This window comes from Diplotaxodon limnothrissa, linkage group LG15, assembly GCF_057381915.1.
Source record: "Diplotaxodon limnothrissa isolate DT_005_m linkage group LG15, D_limnothrissa_male_GT1.1, whole genome shotgun sequence".
In the NCBI taxonomy this organism is placed as follows: domain Eukaryota; kingdom Metazoa; phylum Chordata; class Actinopteri; order Cichliformes; family Cichlidae; genus Diplotaxodon; species Diplotaxodon limnothrissa.
This window is the reverse complement of record NC_140610.1, coordinates 37,678,100-37,701,345: the sequence shown is the minus strand read 5'-3', so window position 1 is coordinate 37,701,345 and position 23,246 is coordinate 37,678,100. Positions and strand designations below refer to the sequence as shown.

Genomic DNA, 23,246 nt, shown 5'->3' with positions numbered 1-23,246 from the left:
GAATGCAAAACACACAGGTTATTCATACAATGACACATGGCCATGAAAGGAAGAAGCCGTCTGCTGCCAAACAACTCAAATAATGGAAATATTGTTGTTTTCATTCCAGTCGACGAGCATTTTTCCCTCCTCTCTGATTTTCAAGGAAACCTAGCTTGTTCAGACGGAGAGCCTTTCAACTGGTAGAAAACAGAATGGATGAAAAACACCAGGAGTAGCGACCTATTGTGTGAACGAGACCGAAAAAAACAAAACAAACCTAGCCCCAAGAGCATTTTATTACTGGAAGGACATGCATATCTGTGAATAATCTGCGGAAAGACAGACCATCTCTTCAGTTTCCAGCTGTTTATAGTTTTCCACCAAATTCCAGTACTGGGATGCTTTCGCTTCGTAGGGTTTGAGGGAACAATCAAGGGGTGAAATATGGGTGAAGTTCAGGACGTCAGGGATGTTAAGAAGACGTTCGTTGCTCCTGCAATAAAGTCTTTTGAGCACTATGACTTTTCCCGAGCCAAAATGTGTTGCAGCCTCACATGGTTGGTGGCCAAAGCATACGGGACAGGTAGGTTCACCGCACCGACTGCAACAGTTAACCGGACGCAGCACGAGTCTGTTTATGATTTTAATGCTTTTCTTTTGATTGTTTGTTTTTAATGCATGCTTGTCAGAATCCAAATAAACCCAAAGCAACAAATGTGTAATGGAGATTTATGATTTATTATCAGTCAATTCCCATATGGGCTGGTTCACATGGAAACTACCATCGTTTGCAGTCATTTCTTATGAGGAAAGCAATACGTGTTATACCAAACGAAAGAAAGGTTAAAAAAAAAAACACTTCCTGTGGTCCCTAATCAATGGGGTGGGTGGGTGGTATTTAATGGAGAATACTTATAGAGATATTAAAGTACCTGTTTCAAATGATGTCACCTCCAGGGTGCTGCATCCATGTCAGAACTGCAAAGTAAATAGCCTGCAAAGTAAGTATGGCCTGACATCCTGTGACACCTAACGAAGTGGATGTAATCCCACAGTTTCAGTGGAATTAGCATTAAATACTATAACTGATATAGGGGATGCATGGATGCATATCCAGCAATGCAGTGATAATAAAGTGGCAAATCAGTGTGATTTTGTGGCTCCCATTTGAGCATCTATAATAGAAAACTACAGCACAAACATCTGTTTTGGTGGAGTATCCACATCTTTTTTGGATGCACGAGGTAAAATGAACAACAGCGGGAAAAGGTGCTTTTTCAATTTTATAAAAAGGATCCAAGCAGTAACTGCAAATGTGTCTTAATAAATGCAGTGCAAGATCCTTCTGTGCTATCCTTTTCCCATTTTATCAACTCGTTCATCTTTATCTCTTTTTTTGTTGTTATTGTATTATATTCCTGATTCATACACATCGTCTCAGTTTATTTGAGAGCGTCATTCCTTGTTTCTGTGTTGCTTATATCTCAGCAAACATGAGATCCCTTGCTGATTCTCTTGTGTATTTTCAGTCAGAACTGAATGAAATGGGCTGATTCCAAAAATACAGCCCCCCAGAGAGGGAGGGGAAGGGCAAGAAAGAGAAAGGGAGCGAAATCATCTCCAGATCCCAGCCTACGCTGCTGTGAAAGCTTTACATGCATCCGCCTCATTAGATTGAGGCGAGAATACATCAAGAATATGCAGTCGAGTACATGCGAGATGTGAGCTGTACAGCAGATCATCTGCTGTCAGGAGTCGCTGTCAAATGCTATCCCCCAACATTTACAGTGTCCTGATTCAGAACTCAGAACAGCAGCGCCATTTAATACCAGGTAAAAACCAGAGGCTGACAGACAATGAGTGTAATTCCCTCTGTATTCACTTAACAGGACGTTTTTCCGGATGTCCTTGTTTAAAGTATTAAGTTGTAACAATGACTGAATGGAAGATTGTGAGTCTGCATGCGTAAAAGCTCAAATACTACCAAGCTAATGAAAAAGATAAAACCGACTTCTTCATGCTCAACGTTTTCTTTGTCCTTAAAACGATTAGGAGCATGCCAGAATATAAACCAGGACACAAAATGTTGAAAGATAACATAAAAAATCGTCTCCTAAGCAGCTCCAGAGGTGGTGTTCCGTGAGCTCAGCCTGACCTCTGACCTCTCCCTGTGGATGATGAAGGCGGTGCGGGGGGTTAATATAAAGACAGTGTATTTTTTGTTGTTTGTTAGGATCTTTAATATGAATATAGTGCTGACAGGAAACCCTGTAACCTGGATAGTTGCTACTTCTGCCTGCGATTCTCTGCTGTAATAACACTGTGTACAGATGACCTTGCTGATAGCGGTCAGTCAAAGCAGGTGATTCATTGACCTCCGTGTGCATGTGCTGGAGGATGGGCAGCATAAAGCTGTCAGTGTGTGGATCACCACTCGCACACACACACACACAGGCTTTTATCCTAATTAAGATCCATTCTCCGTGCCAAGGAGACAGGGACGAGCCCTGCGTCTGTTTTGCTTGCAGACATAATTTAATGTTTTCAAATAGTCTCATTTGAAAACGCTTAATCATGGCTTCCTTAATCTGCACCAGGGAAAGAAGGGTTTGCAGTAGCTTTACTAACAACTGTGCATAACATACTTTATGTTCCCAGACGTGGATTTGTGAAAACACTTGATAGAAAGGTGTGGGCCAGAATTGCTCAAATTATTTGTACGCTATCCCCCGTGCAGTGGACTTGCCTGAGGTAATGAACACACATGCACACACGCTCACGTGCAGCCTTTCTCTTTGATGAGGCAGGCAGTGAGAAGGGTGTTCCCAGGGAGCTGGAAGCTGCAGAGATACACACTCGATGAATCGATCAGGTTACCGCTCATCCTGCAGTTGCTATAGCAACGCCAAGGTCTATCCACACATATCCATGTGATGTTATTGTCAAAGCATGGCAACGAAAACAAGTAGTTGTGCCAAAGTATTGCTAGACAATCTGTCCACAGAGGGAAAAATCCTCAGTGAAGACAGATTTAGAATAACACGGCCCAAACTTGATATTAGCTCATCTGAGTTTATCCTATTTTTTTTTTAATCGTATTAGAAAATTTAAATGACTATTCATTAGAAAGGTAGAAAACTAATGCTCCAGAATGCTTTCAGCTGTTTTCCTCTGTTTACATCAGCGCTTTTAATTATATACTTGTTTACCTTCTCGTATATGATCCTCAATGATGTGGCAAAGCAAGCAATTTAGAAACATGCTGATGTTTGCCAGCATTTTAATGTCTAATATGAATTGATTCATAAATTGTTATTTAAATGATTTGGCGCCATGTTGCTATTAAGCTCTGCTTGTCAGCTGATTCTGCTTCCTCTGCTCTATCACGCAGACAGCATCCCAGCAGACTTGAAGGACCCTTTCTACACAGACCAGTATGAGCAGGAGCACCTGAAGCCTCCTGTGGCCAGCCTCCTGCTATCTGCAGACCTCTACTGCAGGGCCGGCAGCCTTATCCTAAAGAGTGACGCTGCCAAGCCGCTGCTGGGTCACGATGCTGTCATCCAGGCGCTAGCTCAACGCGGTCTGTATGTCACCGACCAGGAGAGACTGGTGACTGAGAGAGACCTGCGAAAGAGGCCTCTGCAAATGGTAGGGGAGCTGTGTGAAAGCTGATAAACTGTACACAGTAAAGATTCTTTCTTATGTGCGTGAATTTAGTAATGTATTAGGCGTGCACCCAGCTGTTGGTGGTAATACAGTGGTAGTAAACCTTTGCTTTGCTTTCTCAGTAACTCAGACATCTATCACGCATACAGTCTCCTTCCTCTTCCGATTATTTGATCTTGCTGTTGCTGAAACTTTACTTAAGCAGACATTCTGGTCTGTCGAGGTGCAGAAACGCATATTTTTACGCCTTCATGCACTCAAATACAAGATCACCCTGCAGCTTTTTCTCTCCCAGCTACATAGTATATTCACATTTCATGGTTTCCATAGAGTATGCTGTTCCTTTAGAATATTAGAGTAAATAAATGCATTTTACTTATTAGCTTGATCAAGCCAAGTTTAATATTGTTTGCTAAGGTACTAAATGTATTCCCTTATTTAAACTTATGTGCAAACCTTTATTGCTTACTGATCAGGACATTTTTTTCCTTCCATTATTTGTAAAACATTTCTCTATGGTAATTCAGGTAAACATGACAAACCACAGTAGTTCTTATTCATGTTCATATATATACAGTTTGGCTCATACTAAACTGTGATTAAACTACTTTGTGGAAATCACATAGTCTCTTAATGGAGTATAGCTGGACACCAACAGCTTCTACACATTGCATTAGAATAACAATGCAAGATGACCAAAGTGTAACAAGAGAATGCAACAAGATGGAGAGTGTCACTTACACACATCTCTCATACAGATTTTTGTCTTGAATTTGTCATTTCTCAAGCCGATTCACACCTCAAGGCTTTTACTGCTCTGTGCAGGTTGGTATTTTCTTCATGAAAGCATGCTGTAGGGTGGGATTTACTGTACACTCGCAGCTCCTCTCAGTCTGTCAGTGTCAGAGATGAGATGACTTTGCAGGAAGCATACTGCGCGAGATTGAGGTATCCTCATTATTTTGGGGCAAAATCCCAATAGGAGGCTTTATTGCTTCAGTGAATTTGCAATTGCAACACAATTAGCACACAGTATGCCTGCAGTCTGCTTGTAGAGTCTTGCTGGTTTTAATTTCCCTCCAATGCTAATGTAAAAGTTATTTAAGTTTTGCTTGCGGTTACGTTTAAAGCACTTAGTTTCCAGATTACAACAAGTGTTTCAGTGCAACCATTTCTCCCAGGTTTAAATTTTAATGGGTTTTTAAAGGTAAGGGAAATCTTGCACATGTGAGTGTTATTTGGCTAGTCTCACTAATAATAATAATGGATTGCATTTATATAGCACTTTTCAAGGCACCCAAAGTGCTTTACAATTCCACTATTCATTCACTCTCACATTCACTCACTGGTGGAGGCAGCTACAGTTGTAGCCACAGCTGCCCTGGGGCAGACTGACAGAAGTGAGGCTGCCATATCGCGCCATCGGCCCCTCTGGCCATCACCAGTGGGCGGTAGGTGAAGTGTCTTGCCCAAGGACACAACGACTGAGACTGTCCGAGCCGGGGCTCAAACCGGCAACCTTCCGGTCACAAGACGAACTGCCAACTCTTGAGCCACAATTGCCCCAATGCAAGGATTCTTTATTTGATTGTAATTCACTGCGGTTCATGGCTGAATGTTGTGCTAGAGGGTGTCAGCATTTGTGTTTGTGTGACAGAGCAGGTTTTTGTGAATGTGAAAATGAGCTGTTAGAAGAGTGTGAAATTACTTTCCTTTTCCATGCTCTGTCCTGGCCTTTTTCTTCTGTTTTAATCATCTCTTCTTATCTTCTTTCTTTCTGTGCTTTTTCCTTACTCCCTAGTTACCTTCCTGACACTTTCAAATCCCCTCTTTTACTTTATTTCCAAATCTTTCCCCTTTTTTAATCATTCCCATTAAATCCAATCACTTCCCTCTCTGTGTTCACTTGTCTTTTTCCTTGCTCCTTATTCCTCCCACCTCCTGTTTTGCTGTATCCCGTTGCTTTGTTCTTGGCTCTTTGTCTGCACCACCATTGGTCTTTGTCTGTTAAAAGTTGTCATTAAATCCTTGGTATTTCCAAGACTGGACATTAAATGAGACACGAAGATGTGATTTTTCTCAGTTTTATAAATGTTACCCAACAAGTCGACAAACAATCTAAACGTCCGGTGCAGACAGATTCTATGTAACTCACACAAAGTGTACAAAATCTGTGCAGTGTCTGAATTACGTTGATGTGAGAATAAATAATAATCCACTGAACTGACAGCTAGTGCATTGTCTTCATGAACACTGCTGGGGCAGCAACCTGACCCAAACCGAGCAAGTGTTTCCACTAGTGGAATGATTGCAGTTTGATAAGCACTGCGAGACAGTATTAATATTGATCAGCTGGCTGCACACTGCAGCTCAAGAAGAGCTTTATTAATTATTAAGAGACTGTTTGAGTGTCTACCTTGGCTGTTAGGTGTCTGACGTGAACTCATGTGATAGAGAAAAAGGCATTTCTTCTGGAAGAATCAGACAAGGTGGTTTGCTGTGTTGAGAAGTTTTAGTGAAAGAAAAACATCACTGCTTTTACTCCAGAAGCAGAGACCGAGCACCTGCCTGCAGCTGTATATGTAAGCTGCTCGGGATAAGAGCACCAGCAGTGTCGTTAAATAATGCTTCGTGGCATTTTGGCTTAGCATCTTTTTTGACTCAGCAGTTTGCATGAAGAATAAGAATATTCAGAATAAGCAACTTTAGAGGATGTTGAAGGCAGCTTTAGTAGGTCAGGCAGCTACAGAATCAGATGCTGCTGACGTCTCGTCTGACACGTGTCAGGACCGAGCACACTGCTGACATTTCGTTAGGTTGCCGACCCGACGTTGCTTTATAGTCGTATTTTTCCTTCCCTCTCGTTTCTGCCACTATTCTGCCCACTCAGCCTTCTCTCTTCTGCCATGTGACACATTTCTACACGTGAAGATGCAGAATCCAAATCGCAGTTTCCTCCCACTCGGTCGCCTACACACATTCTGTATCCCTGACTCTCCCCACCTGTAGTGCTCTCAAAGAATAAAGAGGGATGTCAAGGTAGGCAATACTGAAATATTGTTAGCGTTAAACATTGTCGCTCCCATGCAGCACTACAGCGAACACAATTACCTGCTGAGAAAAGCTTTAATTGCTAGGCTTGTGCTCATTTGTGGAAGTGCAGTGGCCTTCTTTGAGTGAGTCCTCTGGAATGATGGAGGATTTATTTAAAACACAAAGGTGTGTACTGCAGCAGGAATATCATGTTTGTGTTGTTTCACTGTACATGTGGCATGTGACAAAAAAGGAAGTTTGAGACAATAATCAACAGATAATCCTTATCAAATATCAAGCAGTGTCTTCACTTGAAAAATTAATCCTGGAGAAAGTCACTCTGTTGCCATGGTGAAATTAAATTATATTGGCTGGGGTGAGAATGTAGCCAAAGGACAAACTCTGTGTGTGTGTGTGTGTGTGTGTGTGTGTAACCTACAGAAGAGGATTAGAGCCAGTAAAAGTCTATAATTTGGGGTCATGACTTTTTGAGTCATGTTATGAAGCTATGAAGCTTAGACTTTTGAGATTAAAGTCAGACTTTTGAGATTAAAGTCAGACTTTTGAGATTAAAGTCAGACTTTTGAGATTAAAGTCAAAATAAGATTAAAATCAGACTTGTGAGATTTAAGAGAGATTTATAAGATTAAAGTCAGATTTAAGAGAACTTTGTGAACTGGTGCTTCTGCTGGTAGTACCACCGGTAGAAGCACCACGTCCTTTTTTCTGGGTTATTTACTGGCTTTATGTGTCTCTGTGACTGTATATAAGACGAACAATAAAACAAAAACAGGGTTATAGTCACTATAGTCATAATCTTTCAGAGGTTTACCTTATTGGTAGCTATGCTCGTTATATGTATGCGAACTTAATTACATTCAACCTAGTTCTGGCCCTCTGTTTAGCTGCCTGCCAATTATATAACACATTTATTGCACAAGTTAGACTTTCACATTATATTCAAGCTTCTTAATTTGAGCCCATTTGGTCTGGAACAAACTGGACGAGGAATGTCATCTTGCAACATGCTAGCTTTGAAGCATCAAGAAACATAACTGTGTCATACGTGCATTACCTCTGCAGGACAACAGTTCCCTCTAGCAGCTGATAATACAACTGTTTTTATTGCTGGTCTGTATGATAGGACTTGTCCTACATTAATACTTTATTTATTTAAATAAAGCTGCTACTGATAATGTGATGAAAGGCCTGCACATGGACACCATATCAACCATTTTAAGTACATTTCCATCCCAGTTGGATTTTCGTCAGCTTGGAGTGATGAAAAATGATTGCAACAGCCATATACACACTGTGTGTACCAAATATTAGTTTTACTGTGACAGACTGATTCATCAAGACATATATATACCATGGATGGATGGAGGAGCGTACACTTCCTCCTGTTATTCTCCCTCTCCTTTGCTGCCTCCATCACTCCTCCTATTGGGCAGGCACTCCGTTTCCATGGTTACACACCAGTTGGCTGGGTGTTGCGTTTGTGTGTAGGTGGGCGCAAGAGTGGGGGTGCTTATGCTGCATATGTCGTTATTTGCGATATGAACTTGTATGTGCAGCTGTGTGCTCTGTGTGTGTGTAGTGGCTGTTATAGTAGAGGAGATGGACTCCAGGAGAGACGCCGAAATGCAGGATTGATAGAAGCACACGGCAACGCTGTCACGCTGCTTCGTGTGCAAAGAGGCACACACAGAAGATGAATTCAGAAAATTATGTGCCAAGCATGTAACAACACACTTGTCAACATCAGACCGGCTTCCTCAGAATCTTTTTCTTCTTGTATTGCAACTGATCTTGTGAACAAAGACGAGCTGAAGCAGCAGGGTTGAAGAGAGGCACATCCAAGTTCTTTCTGTCTTTGCTGGCCTCAGCGGAGTCACAGGCAGGAAGTTATGCTTAATGCCAGCAGTGACTCAGGGCAGTACAGTATGGATGGATAAGCAGCGAACCACATTACACAATGTCACGTGATGGCCTGAGAACTGCGTCTTTCTATAGTAAATAAATGCTTTTATGCTAGTGGAGATCTGGGGTAAAAATCTGCAAAGTCAAACATGTGGAGCAAGCCACAGTGCTTGGCTAGCAGAAATCCAGAATTCCCGATAACTGGTAAAATCAGTCAGTGCTCTGCAGAAAATCTGCAGCAGTGTTTCCTGTTTTTGCTGATCCATTTAGCCTGTGAAATAGAGACGATCCACACATGAAAATATGTCAACACAGAGGGAGTTTTCAAAGATGATGGGAGGACTCGGAGTGCATGCATTTCAACAGAGTAGGTCAACACTGGATGGAAGCCATGGTACTGTCCCTCAGTCAAGTTCCAAGGGTAGCTTTGAGGTTTCTAAATAATTGCTAGCTTCGGGTTTGGAGCATATGGAAGGCATGCTGGTTAAGTGCTGAATTCCCACAACTGATGCCAGCGTTCTCAGTTGGTGTTTTGTGCATTTTGTAAAGAAAAGGTAATTAAAGGCACAGAAAACTGGAAGGTTTTAAATTTTAGGTTTATAGCAATGATCTTCATAAAAACATTTAATCTCTTAAACCTGCAATTCTGTGTCACACCAGAAGCTTTTTCAGGGAAAATGCAACATTAACTTGTGACAGATCAGGCAGAATTACTGGGAAAAGGCTTAAAGTTAATTAAACTGTCATGCATTTGTGTTGGTCAGGCCACCATTTTGGTCTTGACTGACATTGGTGTGAAAAAAGTAAAGATATAAATATTCTATGCAGGTGTCTATGAAGGTTCTCAGTCATTCAGGTCATTGGAGCTTGCAAAGAAAAGCAGCTGGACTTCTTTAAGTTGCTTGAAGACATTTCTTCAAGCAACTTAAAGACTTTCGAGGATGCCAATGTTCACATTTTGGACAGAGAGGACAGATGGTTTGAAAGAGGAGTGAAAGAAGCCATCTATGTCCACTGTGAGCGACCATCTTTGAACAGAGGCGGTGGTTTACAACACCAACTGTCTGCCATCTATAATCCAGTTTTGAGTTCCCCCCCCAGACGCCTTAACGCCCACTCACATCCTGGGCCATCTGACCTCAGGAATTCGCATGATAAGGTGGGGCCAGGTTTCGCAATGAGCTCACCCGAAACCCTGGCTGATTGGGACCCACACCCAGTTTCACACCTTGGCTCAGGCGATTAGGGGATCATCAGGGGGTCCTTTTGTCCCTCTGTGGGGGGTTACTCCCACTAGGTTTAAATCTGGGACTCCCCGCCATTTGACCTTAGAACTGAAGAAGCTTCTCGGATGAGAGGTGAAACGTCTTCAAGCAACTTAAAGAAGTCCAGACGCTTTTCTTTGCAAGCTCCTTTGACTATTCCATGCAGGATTAATTGTAATAACTTTGTTGATGAACTTCACATTTTCTTGGTTTCCTTTAGTGCCAATTCATTAATTTTCATTTGAAGTCTCACTGTGTGGTTGTTAGATTGTTCTTGTCGAGTTAGTTCCTGTAGTGCTCTTTGTATAAAAAATAATCTTCCTATGATTGTCTAAAGCTGTTATGTGGCGGCTGTGTGCAGGCAGGAAAAGGACCCAAGGTGCAGACTCCAGAGACAAACGTAAACTGAAACAGCTTTAATGCTGAACTCAAACAGAACAAAAGTAAGAATCCAAATAACTTACACGGGCAGACAAAACACACAGCTAGATCAGGGTAGATCGCAACAATAAAAAACTGAAACATAGGGCTTAAATACATAGAGGGAGCAATCAGGGAATGGACAACAGGAGGGAAACACAGCTGGGGCAAATCAGAACTGACAAGACAAGGAAGCGTAAACTGAACACACTGAGATAAGACAGAGACCTTCAAAGTAAAACAGGAAACACATAACACAGACTGAACAAAAGACACAGACTCACATGCAGGCACTACAACAGAGGGAACAGAGACGTGGGACCAGGGCAGACACAGACACTGACTGGACACGGGGATATAGCGGACAGGGAAGACAGCAATTAAGGATTACACAGAGACAAACCATAAGACATGACTCTAACAAAAACCCAAAGACTAGAAATTATAAATAATATAATAAACTCAAAAACCCTGGGTCAACAACCCAGGCATCCTAACAAAAGCACCTGGTAACTGGGACTATAGCAAATCCTACTCATTTCAGCTCCTTCACAGTGGAATAAACTCTAAAAAAAGATAAAATCTTAAACCTTGTTGGGGTTTTTTTCTCCTATTTTCACTCCATGTAATAGAAAGTAAAGCTCTCTCGGTCCAGCTTTTTGCCTTTCCTTTGGTACTTGTGTTGACCTTCAAAAAGAGAGGTACAGCTGAGTGGTTTTCCATGTCCAGCTGAGTTGGCGTGAATTTACCTGAAGCTAGACAGTTTCAGTTTTTAGACATCTGCCCCAGCATCGAGACTCAGTGCCAGGTCAGGAGAGCTTTAATTCTAAAAGCAGACTGCTTTTCAATATTACATCACCCCTGAGTATGTGTGCTACCATGGCCATGTGGTCGCACAGGAGACCATTGTGCAGAAGTTTGGGAGGATCAGCGAAGCCTCGAACAACCAGAAAAACAGACACAAGCGGATCATTATCCATGATGACTCAGTGCAGTCCTACAAGCTTTTATTGTAAGCGAGTATTGTTTAGTCATTAACTCTGTCCAGATCATTTTCCGTCGAAATAAACTCAGTCTATAGAAGCATCTTTCTCTGAATACCTGTGTCAGGGATCAGCAAGCAGCTCAGAGCTCTGACATTGAGATTTCGGTTTATTTACAACAGATTGTGAGGTTGAAAAAAATCGTCACACGCGCTGTCTTTTGTAGGTCACTGCGGTTCATATTTGCAATTCTTTTGTGCTGTGTTAAATCAGGCTTCTGTGGTGGATTTCCATCTTTGCTATTTTCCCCCCCTTCTTCTTTTTTTTTTCAACCATGAAGCCATATTAAGGATGAGCCGTGTTTGCCTTCTTTGTGTTTGCCCGGGTGGAAATACAGAAAGCCAGCAATACAGCAGCACAATAAAAACAGGATATTGACCGTGAAGCAGCATCTTCTCACCTCCTGAGAAATCTAAACAAGATTTATAGACACAATCAGCTTAGATGAGAAAGCAAAATAGTGTGTGTGTATGTGTGCTTGTGTCTGTAACCTGTTTATTCATTAAATCAGAATGACTTAGCATTTAACTATTTGTACAGTTTTTGTAATCGCCATGAGATAAAAGTGATATCTTGGGGATGAATCGAATTAAGGGACAGAGAAGCAGCCTTATGATTAAAAAGTCTCCATCAAAGGGCATGAATAAGTGACATTTCCCCCTCTTTCAGCCATTTAGATACCCTCCAGCAGGGCATTTGATCTCTGAATACCCCAGTGGAGCTACTTCTAGCCAGAGCTGCTGCAAGGTTTAATATGTGCAGATGCATGAATATGAGGTAGAGCATCGTTGAGGGGAAGCATATGTGCTCCACAAACCAAAAGGTTAGGAAACATGACATCACGGGATAAAACAGAGGAAACAAGCCTTACTTTAAACAACAGGGAGGTCTGCAGTCAATGAGGAAAGCTGACCCTTTCCTCTGGCAGCAACCTATCTGCCTCTTCTCCTCTTTCTTTACTCTTTCCTTTGCATCCATCCAGTCACCAAAGGCTTTCTCTCGTCTCCTAAATTTCATTTGACATTCACACATGGTCAGCTGATCCTTCACAGTCCATTTGTTTGACCGTTACACGGAGCAGCGACTCTCCCGAAGAAGTGGAACACCCCAAGCATGCATTTAGCTCGATGAAAGCTTGGACCTTTAAAGAGGCATTTTCAGCTTTATTCAAATATAACAAGACAGTTACATTTGTTTTTTTTGTTTTTTTTTTGGAACATGGAAACACAGAAGCTAATAATCTAATCCTTTCAAAGTGGGGAAGTTTAGTGTAGCACAAATACTGTGAAATGTTGCTCTGACAGTGTGCTTTTGTTTCTCTACCTAACTCTTGACAGTTTCCCACTTGATTTCATGCAATTCACAGTACTAAAGCTTTTTATTTTAAGCTTTTTATTAATAATACTTCAAACACGTTGTTTAAGGATTTAGGTGAAAATAACTGAATGCTTACTGACTCATCTGAGCTCACGTAAGCCGTTCTCCTACTTCAGCATCGTCCTTTACAGTCTCAGTATTGGGTCAACCATCTCCACGGCAACACAACACAAAAGTCGCCATCTTCAGTTCTCATGTCACGAATGTTTACACAAATAATCAAAACTGCATTTTTTCACATTTAAGCGCAGACAGAAGGTGTCATTTTCTAAAGTATGCTTGATTCCAGTTCCACTAACAGCCGAATGAACGCGCAGTCCTACGCTAACCTCTTTCACCCACACAGTAGTATGTTTTCATTCAGTCCAATTAGAGGCTTCAGGTCTGCGGTCGAGTAAACAACACTTACTCTCACTGTTGTCATTTTATCTCGTCAGACCGCAGCCAATCCAAATCGATATTCTCACATTACTCGGCAGAGGGGGAGGAGATGTGAGAGAGAAAAGGAGCCCTCAGAGGATTTACGCTGCTCCCTTGGCCTTTAAAATTGATGTTGCCTGGAGTTGTTCATTTTGTTGTGGAAATAAAGGGCAGATTATGGATATGTGTGCGCACACTTTCTGTTGTTTGTATGTCTTTGGGACACTGTTTGGACAGGCTAAATGAAGGCCAACTGGAAGCATCTCGGCAGTGTATTATTAAATGGGTTTGCTTTGCCGCCTGGTTGCCAGATAGTGGAAATTAGGCATTGGAATAAGGAGACGGCAGATAGAAAATTCATTTCAGAGATACAAATAATACATTTGTGTCATATTTATCGTCACTTACATTTGGACTGACATTTCTAGTACAAGTTACCAACCTTTGTTGACCGAGTCAGCCTTTTTACTCCACGTAAATAAGTAAATGTGGACTCTTACTACTCTGCCCTCTTTCACCTTATAAATGGCTCACGAATATCTTTCTCCAGAAATACCTTTCGTAACGTTGGCTCTTTTTGTCTAACTTTGGTCGACTGCATAATTGTGAATCTTCACAAGGACATTCAAAGTTTCAGCCTGATTAACTTGGTTAGCTCATGGAAAGCAGTTTGATTCCTTTTGTGTGTGGAGGACACACGTGGTATCACTCACTAACTGAGTGATTTAAAGGCAGGAACTGAAGAAAAAATGTCATTTGCAAAGTAGAAAATCATAGAAGATCATAGATCATATCATTTCTGTGCATGCAAAGATACAATAAAATATGCTCAGTTTGCAAACGTGAGAGAATAGGATTCCCTTGCTTTGTCCTTGAGAAGTAATGTCATCATACAAATTAGGGCTGGGCCATATCATACCTTTCACGGTAATACCGGTATAATGCTGGGCAACGATAAGAAAAGGAAATATCACGATAGAATATGGGTAAAACGCGCATGCGCAGTGCCTTTGTTTTCATACGCACATGACGGAAAAAGCATGGCGGCGACGGAGAATGAGAAGGGCGAAAGCGGATCGTTGAATGAAACAGATGAACCAGAATTGGTTTGTAAAAATGCTGCAACTTCAATGGTGTGGAACTGGTTTAGCTTTCGTCCGTCAGATACACAACAAAGCACTTTTTGGTAGAGCATGCTAGCGGGCCGTCGTTATTACCGTGTTTTTTGAAAAACGTTTACTGACCTCGAAACAATTTTATGTGGTACACGGCGCTCGAAAATCTGTCAAATGTTTTAGTACGACTTTGCTAAGCTACGAACCCGCACCGCTTGATGGATTGTCGGAGCATTACGGCTATCGTAGGCAGGAGCCTCACGGAGTGATACGTACTGTGCGTCAACATAATATTACCGTATTGTGTATGTATAACCTCTTTTTAAGTTATGCTGAGGATATGTCGGCCAATTTCCACTGGAAATGCCTTTTGGTTAAACTGTCAGCGAGGAATTTGCATTTGCACTGTTAAATTTTTACATAACTTTAATGCACATAAAAAACAGCACTAACAAAGTTGTGGAGTTGTAAAGTGTTTTGTCAGTTATATCGTTATCGCAAATTTTCAAATGTCGTGATAAATATTTTTGGTCATATCGCCCTGCTCTACTACAAATTATGCATTTTTTCTGGCTTTGACTTGATATGGTTAATGAGCATGACTAATGGTGCGTTGTTCAAAAAGAAACTAGAAAAGTGGACATAAAAATATAGAAGAACCAATCAAATTAATATTTTTTAGTCATGATGAAAGAAAACAGACTGGTCATTGATGCAGATGTTTGCTAACATCATAAAAACAAAACATTGTAGTAAGCAAAGGCTTTAGCTATTGTAGTTCTCAAGTATAGTCTCAAATTATTGTAAATACTTTCTGTTGTGCAGTCTGGCTATGCAGAGAGCTCAGGCTTGAAAGGATGTGCAGCAGGTGAGGGAGGTTAAGAGATGGAAGTCTGCTAATGAATATAGAGCGTGTGTTTAGAAGATGGAGGAAGTATTTTGAGGAGCTTGTGAATGAAGAAAATGAGAGAGAGGAGGATGGATTGGGGAAAGTTGGTGACTCGGGAAGTCCAGAGGATTAGTAAGGAGGAAGTGAGAGCAGCTGTGAAGAGGATGAAGAGTGGAAACACAGTTGGTCCAGATGACATACCCGTGGAGGTATGCAGATGTGCGGGCAGCAGATTTTTTTGCTTAACAAAATCTTGGGAAGTGAGAGGATGGCTGAGGGATAAAGAAGAAGTGTACTGGTACATGTTTTCAAGAACTAGTTGATGTTTGGTAACAACAGAGGGATAAAGTCAATGAGCCATAACATGAAGCTGTGGAAAAAATTTGTTGAAGCTAGATTAAGAAGTGAACTACCGATCAGTGAGCAGCGGTAGATGTGAGGGTTGCTTTGAGAGTGTTGATGGAAAAGGATAGTGAGCAGATCTGAAGGAGTGGCACTGCGTCTTTGTGGATCTAGAGAAAGCATATGATAGGAATTAGGAAGATAGGAATTATGATACTGTATGAGGACAGTAAGGCAGTGGTGAGGTGTGCAGTAGCAGTGACAAATGGATTCAAGTTGGGAGTGGGATTACATCAGGTTACATAGCCCCTATTTGTTTGTGATGAGAAGGAGCCAGTGTAACAAGGAAGCTGTAAGGAGCAGGGGTAGTGAAGGTAGAGGAGTTTAAATACCTGGGGTCAACCGCTGAGAGCAAAGGATGGTGCCCTGAGAGGAAAAGAAAAGAGTGCAGACAGGCTGAAGTGGATGGAGACAAGTGTCAGGGGTGATTTGTGACAGAAGGATAGCAACAAGAGTGAAAGGGAAAGTTTACAAGAAGGTAGTGAGCCCTGCTATGATGCTTGGAGACAGTACCACTAAGAAAAAGAGGGGAGGCTGAGCTGGAGGTGGCTGAGCGGAAATGCTAAGAGTCAGCAGATGAGATGATGTCAAGATGATGTATAAGAGAACTACTTGAAACCCACTCTTAACATTAACATTGCACGTTACATTATTGTGTATATTTGCATGTTTCCAAATAGAGCAGGCTGCTACTTAACACCTTGTTATAGTCATTGTTTCTTTTATAATTCATATTTGTTTTTGTTATAAAACGGAGCCGAATAAGCGAAAAAGTAGATATGCCAAAATGCAGCCAAGCGATAGAGTACAGAGTATGGTGGGTTTTTTCTTCACAAGATAACAGTCTGATAACACAAGCTGTCACCAAACATGGCTTTATCTAATTAAAAGCACACACCCTGCTTTCAGCAATAACCATGAGCCAATCAACAGAGAACGGATGCCAGTAGTGTTGTCAGGAAGAAGTTTTCTTCAGGCCCATCACAGCCCAGCAGCCACTGTGAGCAAACTGGGTCTTGGACACATTTGTTTCCAGGGCAACAGCCACATGGGAAAATTTAACCTCAGAAAAAGTTTCAGTTGTACAGTACTGAAGAAACTAATGACGGCTTTTTCATTCCCTTTGCTCGCTACTTAAAGCATATGATCAAATAATACAAGGACTGTTTTGTTATTTTATGGCAAAGAAACAAGATGGACTGCTTTTCTTTTACTACAGTGAGCTAGCTGGGAGATTTTAATTTTCAGCCTTTAATCGTGTTACTGTTTTCCCTTTCAGAGCGCCCATCTGGCAATGATTGACACTCTGATGATGGCATACACAGTGGAGGCTGTGAGCGTGGAGAAGGTGATGGCCTGCATTTGCCAATATCCATCCTGCTACCCTGAGGTGGAAACACCTTATGACACTGAGGATGCAGTGACCACCTGGATCAACAAGGTCAGTTATGGTACACAATGTTTTCTTAAGACATGTTATAGAGAGATAGAAATGACTGTGTTTGTGCCTGGTATTTTGTACCTGGCAAAAAAAGTGTTTGGGCCACAAGACTAGTGTCTTAAGATTACAGGTGTTGTTGTATTGCTTTCTGTAAGCCATCCCATGAGTCGACGTATGATTAAACATTTTGTTTTGTCACAAGAAATCCAAACCTGCAGAAGCATAGGTCATTCTGACATCAAAACAACGTTTCTCATCAGTCATCTCTCAGCTGTGCAGCACAGGTCAATTTGTCCTCCTCACAGGCGAACCTCTATAAAAATCTTTTTTCTAAAGAGCAAATAATATTTTGTAACATCAAGGACTGATCAAAAGTAATGCCCTTTGAGATTTTGCCATTTCATAAGTGTCCCCTTTCATTGTGTTCAATGTCTTTTTAAGGAGCTCTTTCAAAAGTCTCACACAGGGGCGTTTCACCAACGTCGGTTTCATGAAGCTTGACCTCTGAAATTCACATTGCACAGTGAAGTCCAGCGAAAACACTGACCTAAATACCATGAAATCTGATCTAGATACACCATGTTGCCTTCATGCCCTGAGGTTCTGCCATATGATGCATACAGGTAGATTCACTACAAATGAGAAAAAAATACCTGCACACTGTTGTGACTCAGTCTGCAGGTGAACCCTAAGACTTCACCTACCCACCGCTCCTCGCTGGGCGCTGCTACCCCCCGCTGGGGGTACTTGTTGGTTCTGGGGCGCGTGGCTGGATGTTCTGGTGTGGCCCCTGGAGCCCTGGGACCCTGATCTTAGCTCACAGCCTCTAGGGCAGCCTCTAGCGGGGTGAGCTGCCCATCGTCTCTGGTCCTTTGAGACTCCCACCCCTTGGCCGTGGGTATTCTATTTATGGCCTCCCACTTCTCCTGCTAGGATGGGCAGGCAGATATTGCTGAGATGTGTGGCCTCGAGTCTTCAGTACTCTTGGAGGCTGCGGCTGGCCCAGTTCTCCTGGGAGGGGTTGTTGTAGCTTATGACAAAGACAAACACACCCCACAAGAAGATTTCTGATTTATGTACTTTTGAATTTTCTAATTTTTGTGTTCCAGGTGTTGTATGTTTGTTCTTCCTTACAGGTGAGGCAGTTAGCGATACATTATGCATGTCTATTTGTACTCTATCCCCCCCCCCCCCTTTTTTTTTCTTCTGCCTTAGACATTGTCATACTGTGTACTACATATAATGTATTAACTCAAAAAAGACAAATAGAAATGAAGAAATAAACAGAATTTGTAGAGCTGATGTTGGAAAAGCAAAATGTGTTTGTTATTTGTTATTATCCTGTTATTGTTTATTATCCTGATACCTATAGAAAATTCACTAAATTTAGCTCTATTGTGTCACAATAAACACATTTTTTTACAGTCACATCTGCAGGAGATAAGTCAGTGTTCAGTCTGTGTGTTGGTTCAGGCACAAAACATTCTTATATCCGCAAACTCACATTTAATATATAGGCTTAAACCATGTTACATCAGGCTATATATGACCTATGAAACATGCCCTACAAAAGTGTTACTTATACTATCACAGCAAATCAGACTTTCTAAGCGTGTAAGTGGTTGTGGTCATCATCTGCAGACACATATGGCTGCTCCTCCATACAGTACTACAGAATCTACAACAGTCTGTTTGCATTCCTCTAATAGAGACAAGGAGCTGCTGTCAGCTTTCAGCTATACACGCACATGCACACACTCACAACAGCAAACAGGAGGTGTGGTCTTGGTGTCCCACTGATCTGACATATGGCTCTCTGTTGGGTTCCACTTGTGTTTTACTGATTTCTCATTTTTAACTCATGCTAGATGCTAGATTTAAATAAAATCAATTCAGCTCCACTTAAATGCATTGTTAATAAAGTAAATTTAATGTAAAATGTGTATAATCCACAGACTGGTGTTGTGGTTTACTGTAGAAATCAATGACTGTAGAAATGACTGTTTTCTACAGTCATTGGTAGAAATCAGAACAAAGTCACAAAAATGGACCAGGACTGCTTTTTCCTTTGAATCAGCTCTTAATAAGAAATAAAAAGATGACCATGGTGTCACTGTTTTTGAATATTTTATATATGTTACTTTAATTACTGGCAGGACAATAATGTGGAAACTAAAATTTCAGTATTAAGGTTACCAATTTGAAAATAAACTATGAGACTAACTTAAAATAACAAAACTAATTTGGCTATTACACTTTCTAAGAGAGCAATTTGAGTCATACACTACTCCTTATCATTTGCTTCTTGATGCTTTTGTGGCTCGGGTCATTTTAAACTTGTTTGTGCTCTCTCTTTCAGGTAAATGAATACCTGAAAGAGATTGTGGTGCAGGAGCAAAGGAAGAAGGAAACGCAGGGCACCGAGCCTGCTGGGAGTCCTCGGGTAGGTGATTTTTTTCCCCTTCAATTTCTCATCTTTAGTCCTTCACAAACTAGGCATAAAAACACAAATGTTTGTTGGACAGTAAACAGAAGCAAAGTAAAACTCTTGGCTCTGCTTAATAGAATTATTGCCACATTCGCCTTTTGACTGACAGATATTTGTCCCAGACCTCTATGTCACTTTATGTCTGTGAACAGCTTCCTGGACAGAAGTTAAGCTGTTAAAATCCTGATGCCATCAAAGAAAATCTGACTCACAGATGTCTGAGCTTTAGATTACGCTCAATCTGTCTTAATTAAATCACACAGAGAGAGGAAGAGATAAGACCAGGTTACTTCTTCAACACCATAATGAGTTTATCTGCTCTGACAACTCTGCATGCTTCAATCACTTCATCTTTGTCTTAACCAGAACATCAGCCCTCTGCAGTCTAATGAGGTAATCAGGGGTGACCCAAGTTCATGGTCCAGCCCACAGTCCAAACCAGTTATATAACCGACTCTACTATCAGCAGTAATTTAGAATGCAATGAGACAGGCTGGTGTGGCCTGTGTGTGTGTCTGTTTATTGTATTTAAGTAATCCATGCTGGATTCTGTAGTTTGACACTGCATTTGCAGTAAATAATTTAGTGATTCACTGAGTAATGCCTCTCATGGGTGGAAATGAATTAACTGAAATCTCATAAAGTCCTTCTTTAAATTCAAATACCTCATAAATCTCTTAAGCAGGTCTATACCAGTCCATATGTTCACAGATACAGTATACCTACAACAGGACTACTTAGTACTGGGAGTAAATAACATATGTGATGTACTATTTAACAAATAATGTGAGACAGAATAGGCTTTATTGACTGCATTTTGCCACTGATATGCATCACCTTGTGTGCTGTTTAGTCATCAATACTATTAAATATATATATGGAAATGTAAATTATTTCATTAATTCAATTAAATTTTATGTGTATAGCTCCAAATCACAAGAACAGTCACTTCAAGTAATGAGTAGTAGAGAGAAAACCCCAATAATCAGACAACCGCCTATGAGCAAGCACTTTGGCGACAGTGGGAAGGAAAAACTCCCTTTTAACAGGAAGAACCCTCCAACAGAATCAGGCTCAGGGAGGGGTGGTGAGGGGAGGGTGACAGGACAAGAGAGCCAGAGATAAACAAATATCTGAAGTTTTATTTATACTGGTGTCATATAGTTGATGGCATGCCATGTTACGTTATGATATAATATGTCAATAGGTAATATTAATTTTGTCACCTTTATCTTTGTATTTTAAATGATACACAAATTATGTGGGTCTTCATAAGGACTGTCTGTCCATTATATATAATAGTGTTAATATGGATGTAAGAGTTTGTGATAATGATGTTGCTTATCTATTGTTTTATCAAGCATTACTAGCATTTCGGGCTAATTCAGTTAACCGCCACAGTGTTATCAGATTTAAAGCAACCGGGGGTTTTCCTATGAAGCATCTGTACGAATCAAGTATGCACAAAAAGAAATGGCCTACATTCCAGTCTGCCCTAAATCTTATATTTGTCCCTTTTGCCTTGCTTTCTTTGTCACAGAGGTTATTTGAGAAGGAGGAATAAGTTGGGCTCCAGTAATAACAGGGGGCGCAGCAAATGCTCCCGACTTCCGGAATCACATCTTTGTCATTTATGACTTTATTATTGTGGAAACTCATATAACAATAGCAATAAAATCCTGATATATTTTTCAGATGAAACATCTGTGCGTGTGGATTTACTGTTGTTATGACTTCATTGTGTGCTAACAGTCAAGCTACATTTAGTATTATGGTGCAGCAGCAAGGGGCAAAGTTGGTATGGCAGCCACTTTCTGTCAACCTGACAAAGCAGAATGATAACAGAGGAGGGGGGAGAGGAGGAGGAGATGCATGATGTCATCTGTGTATTCACCTTTATCCTTATCCTTCATGCTGTGCGCCTGTTTCTCGACTCCAGATCATTCATTATTTTTACTTTTTTTACTATGAAGTCACCCTGCTGTGAGTTTTTTAATGATGCGGAGGGTACCGCTGACCCCTGAAAGTTAACTCATCCTTAATAACCATAAAAAAATTAATAAACTTCAGCTGACATTTATCAGCAGTTTGTTCTTTTCTTTCTTTTTAGTTACTCCATTCCTCCCTCTCCAGACTCTCTCTATCATCCCACCCAATAACCTTTCTTGACCCTTGCTCCTCTGGCCTTCCAGGTTTTTCAAACTGCCTTTCTACCCGAGTTAAATCAGGCAAAAACTCCATGCACTAACACTGTCAGTGATGCTTTTTCCTAGAGATGTTTAGAGAGTGAGAAAGTTCACCTAAGGGTAAAAATTGTAACCCTGTCCAATGTGTTTTAGTGTGTGTGTGCATTTTCTGTCCCAGTCCCAGGGCTCGGGAAAACTTCCACAGTGTTTGATCCTGATCTGACCAGTCAGTATGCAGACACAGCACTGCATGCCTCAGCTAGCCCCCCACAAACACACAGGATGACACACACTTTAATTGGTGAAGTTGAAGGAAAAAGTGCCATCACATCATCATTTCATCATCGGATTTTTGTCATGCTTATTATATAAGAAAAGCCCTTTTTAAAGCGGAAGAGCTTTAACTTGCTCTGTCAATGTGAGTGTCATCACATGTTTGGCCCCCGAGCTGGAGAGCTGGCTTTTTGGTAACATCATTTGTCACCTCTGGGTGGCTTTGGCGGATTGTTGTGTGTTTGTGTTTGCTTATGGCTGCTTATGACATTGTCCAACCACCGCAGAAAGTCACAGTCATTGGATGCTGCCGTTTTACACCTTTGGATGAATTGAAGTCCACATTTATCAGTCATTATGTTTGCATTTAACTTCTTAAAAATAGTTTTTCTATGGTTAAAGTTTCACTTATTATATGGATATGAGAAAGATAAATACTGGAAACTGCAGCAAGCGTACTGATGGACTTGTATCAGAGAGCATATTTCTCCCATAATCTCTCATAGTGCCCAAAGTCACTTGCTGTCAGAGTGCTGGCTTACTTGTTGTTCCTAGGGTATTTAAAATTAGAATGGGAGGAAGGCCCTCCCAGTTTGGATTCTGGAGTCAGACACCTTTGATTCTTTTAGGATTATGCTTACAACAAGCATATATTTAGGGCTGGATCAGGTGGCCCTGAATCATCTGTTAGTTATGCCACAATAGGCTGTGGTTCTTCTTCCCCTCCTGTTTTTCACTCTCTATAAAGTTATACACATCTCTGTGTTTAATTGTTAGTTATTGTTAATCTTTGGCTCTCTTCCATAGCATGTCTTATGTCCTGTCTTCCCCACATCAGGCCCAACCAGTAAGAGCAGATGGCTGCTCCTCTCTGAGCCTGGTTCTGCCCGAGGTTTCTTCCTGTTAAAGGGCAGTTTTTCATTCTCACTGTCACCAAGTGATTTGGTTGTTTGGGTTTTCTCTCTATTATTGTACGGTCTTCACCTTACAATATAAAATGTCTTGGTGTTGTTGTGATTCAGTTTTATAAATAAAACTAATTGAATTGAACTGAACTGCATTGTAGTAGATGTGAAATTTGAGCCAGCAGGAGACTTGATGGAATAGGTTTAAGCTCACTTTGTCATTCCAGCCATTTCTTTCTGCCTCTTAGTATTTCATGAAATGCAGATGAAGCCATGTATGAAGCTCTCTTCATCCTCTTTTTTCTTTTATCTATACAAACATGTGTCTTTGATTGTCAAAGACTCACAAAGTTAGAGCATTTTAGCACTATGTATTTCTCACTTGCAGCCTTCAGCCTAAAAAAGTGTTTGGGTT

At 41.1% G+C, this 23,246-nt stretch overlaps 1 protein-coding gene across 2 annotated transcripts in view; it reads left to right on the top strand.

Moving 5' to 3' along the window:
* Positions 1-426: 426 nt before the first annotated feature.
* Positions 427-23,246, top strand: part of camsap2a (calmodulin regulated spectrin-associated protein family, member 2a) — a 43,300-nt gene continuing 20,480 nt past the window's right edge. For both annotated transcript variants that reach the window (XM_085373663.1, XM_085373662.1), the window contains exons 1-4: positions 427-565; positions 3,374-3,633; positions 16,818-16,979; positions 19,339-19,422. In XM_085373663.1, the coding sequence (XP_085229789.1) occupies positions 427-565; positions 3,374-3,633; positions 16,818-16,979; positions 19,339-19,422 (645 nt within the window). The remainder of the gene's footprint in view (positions 566-3,373; positions 3,634-16,817; positions 16,980-19,338; positions 19,423-23,246) is intronic.